Source organism: Homalodisca vitripennis, unplaced genomic scaffold, assembly GCF_021130785.1.
Source record: "Homalodisca vitripennis isolate AUS2020 unplaced genomic scaffold, UT_GWSS_2.1 ScUCBcl_5215;HRSCAF=11840, whole genome shotgun sequence".
Lineage (NCBI taxonomy): Eukaryota > Metazoa > Arthropoda > Insecta > Hemiptera > Cicadellidae > Homalodisca > Homalodisca vitripennis.
The window spans coordinates 44,390-47,117 of NW_025781318.1; the positions used below are offsets into that span (position 1 = coordinate 44,390).

General features: G+C 33.8%; 1 protein-coding gene across 1 annotated transcript; it reads left to right on the forward strand.

Moving 5' to 3' along the window:
- The first annotated feature begins 743 nt into the window (after positions 1 to 743).
- Positions 744 to 1,289, forward strand: LOC124373272 (vacuolar protein sorting-associated protein 45-like). Its single transcript, XM_046831656.1, has 2 exons — positions 744 to 989; positions 1,139 to 1,289. The coding sequence occupies exons 1-2, from the start codon at positions 945 to 947 to the stop codon at positions 1,271 to 1,273; spliced, it is 180 nt and encodes a 59-aa protein (XP_046687612.1). The 5' UTR covers positions 744 to 944; the 3' UTR covers positions 1,274 to 1,289.
- The last annotated feature ends 1,439 nt before the right edge of the window (positions 1,290 to 2,728 follow it).

Below are 2,728 nucleotides of genomic sequence, written 5' to 3' on the forward strand. Positions count from 1 at the left end.
GGTGGTAACCCGGGAAAACCCCCAGGGGCCCTGGGACACCCAAAAAAACCAAGGCATATATGGGACAAAAAAAAATTTAATTTTAAAAGACTAAAAACCCCTTAAAAGTGGAACCTTTATGGGGCTTTTTTTTTTGCTTTTTTCAGGGAAAATTAAAGTGTGTTATTTTTAAGTGGAGAATGTTATAAAAATTTAAATAATTTAAAAACCAATTAAATTTAAAAAATTTGATCAGAAGGGAAATTGTGAAAATTTTTCAAAATTTTAAAAAAGTGCATTGATTTAACACAAAAACACTTTCTCATATGAATATTGTCATAATAAATAACAAATATTTGCAATAAAGACTTGATACTAACCCTTGGAGTGCGCCATATATATGTCTGTACAATATTGGAGTTGTGGTAATCAGGGCGTACAGGAATATCTGTATTGTCCTATTTTAGTTTATTGTCTACATTATGATTCACAAAAGCACCATGAATGTTTGGGGAGAATGCGTAAATATATTGATTTATGACATTGGGAAGCAGTTTGGGACTGCGTGTTGTACCAAAAATAAATCAACAACCAGTGCTATTCTTTTATCATCGGTTTGTCTGATAACGCGTGGTATGGTATACGGATATAACTACTGTAAGGTGCGTCTACGTATAAAACTAAATCACCAGTGTCAGTAGAGCTTTTTGAAAAAAAATTTTTTTTGAAGGTTAAAAAAAAAGATAAAGCTGGAATGTTAAGCAGTTGCAGTTGGGAGCTTCATAAAATGTATGTCTATAAACTTGCAGAAATTAAACATATAGAATGTAAAAATCAAATATAATATAAATGGTCTGGCTAATATTTTTTATCTAAGGTGTGTGTAATACTGTTTCCTTCTGTGTAGATGGTAGTCAATATTATTGAGTACGGCAGTTCCCAAGATTCAGCTGCAGAGAAACATCATGTCTCAGGAGACGGTTGTCAAGATAACAAAAAGACTTTTTAAGGTAAAATTTTGGTGTTGAAAATGTATTAACGTAATGAAAAACTAATATGAATTTCCTTTATTCTACATACCTCTTATTGAGTGACTGTATGTTTACAACATATATTAAACCATGAAAATCTAATAATTGAATGTTTTAAATATGGGCAGGACCTGAAGGGTGTGGAGAATGTGTACACTCAGCACGTACCACTGGTCAGGGAGACTCTGGAGGATCTCATCAAGGGAAGGCTCAAGGACACCACCTACCCCTTCCTGGGTAATTCTGCTCCAGGCCGCAGGTAACCGACTATTACAAATTTTCTTACAGTCCATTTTATAATTTTCATAAAAATAATAGTGGCATATCTAGAACGCCATGGTGTAAATACTTCTATAAACAAGGTTTAGGAGTAGGTTAAATAGTTAAATAGTGATTTTGCATGGAATAGTTGTATTCGTTAAAAAGTGCTATGATTAGGCAACATTAAACTAATAGTGAAGACGTTTAGAGTAATTCCACAAAATATTTATTTGAAATAAAAATGTTGTGGAAGTATTGAAATACTGCCGTAAAAATGATCTAGGTAAAGTATGTTCGTATTTCACACACCTGTTATATAATGCAATGGCTTAATCATTTCAATAGTTGGTCAATTATTCAAGATGGACAGCAGTGGTGCATAAAATATAAAAGTGTATCAGTAATAATGACTGTGAAGAAATGCAAAGTGCACATGTACATCAGTTGCACTGAATGTATACATAAGTTGGCAATATGTTATAGAAGAAAATTACGGGGGTTATCCGAAAAGTAAGGTCCAATTCCTTATAAAAAAATAAACTTGTTTTATCTGATTCCTGACATCTTTCTTTATTTTTCAACATAGTTTCCATTTTTGTTTAAACATTCGTCATAACGGTCTATGAGCTTTTGAATGCTGATGTTTTAGAAGTCTGCCATATGTTAGATTGACCAATCTTTAACTGCTTCTTTCACCTCGTCATCGGTGTTGAAGCACTTACCGCCGAGAAACTACTTTAAGTAGTGAAAAAAGTGAAAGTTGCTCAGTGCCACCTGTACGCCGGGTGGTCAATCTGTTCTCAACAAACTCTGATGAGATTTTGGATTTGGATGGCAGAGTGGAGTCTAGCATTGTCATGCAAGAAGAGAACTCCAGATGTCAATAGGCCATGTTGCCTATTTTGTATGTCACTTTAAAGTTTAGTTAGAGTATTGCAATAAGCGGCTGTTTAATGCAAAAAGTCATGTAACTGATAGTATTTCACAGTCAGCAGGTTAATCAATTGTTACGAACATCTTAAATTGCATAGTAAACAGCATTCTACATCGATTTCACTGCAAATGGCGTCATTTCATACGCAAGGCATGCTGGGAGTCGGCGCCCTTGCGCTGTTCACCTCGTCGCTTGAATAGTTACCACCTTACTTTCCAGATGACCCTTGCATAATGTATTTAATCCATGGAAAAGTTCAGTTGTAATTTTAATATTAAAATTTTTTCATTTCAAGAGCCTGCAGATGTATTAAAAACACATCAAGCCATTGAAGTCAATTTTTGCTATGGCATTGAATGTTTGTTATCTGCCTCTTATCATATTATGTATTTTACATTTGAGATTATATAATAAGTAGATTTGTTAACTATGGCGTAGAAGAAAAAACTCATCAGTCAGTCTATACTATTGTTAGTGTAATCCCTATATTTCCAATCCAACTTCCATCCTTGTCAGGTTCAAA

Coding starts and splice junctions, on each gene's coding strand:
- LOC124373272 (XM_046831656.1), top strand. CDS start 945: ATGTCTCAGGAGACGGTTGTCAAGATAACAAAAAGACTTTTTAAG. Junction 990..1,138: donor TAACAAAAAGACTTTTTAAG/GTAAAATTTTGG, acceptor AAATATGGGCAG/GACCTGAAGGGTGTGGAGAA.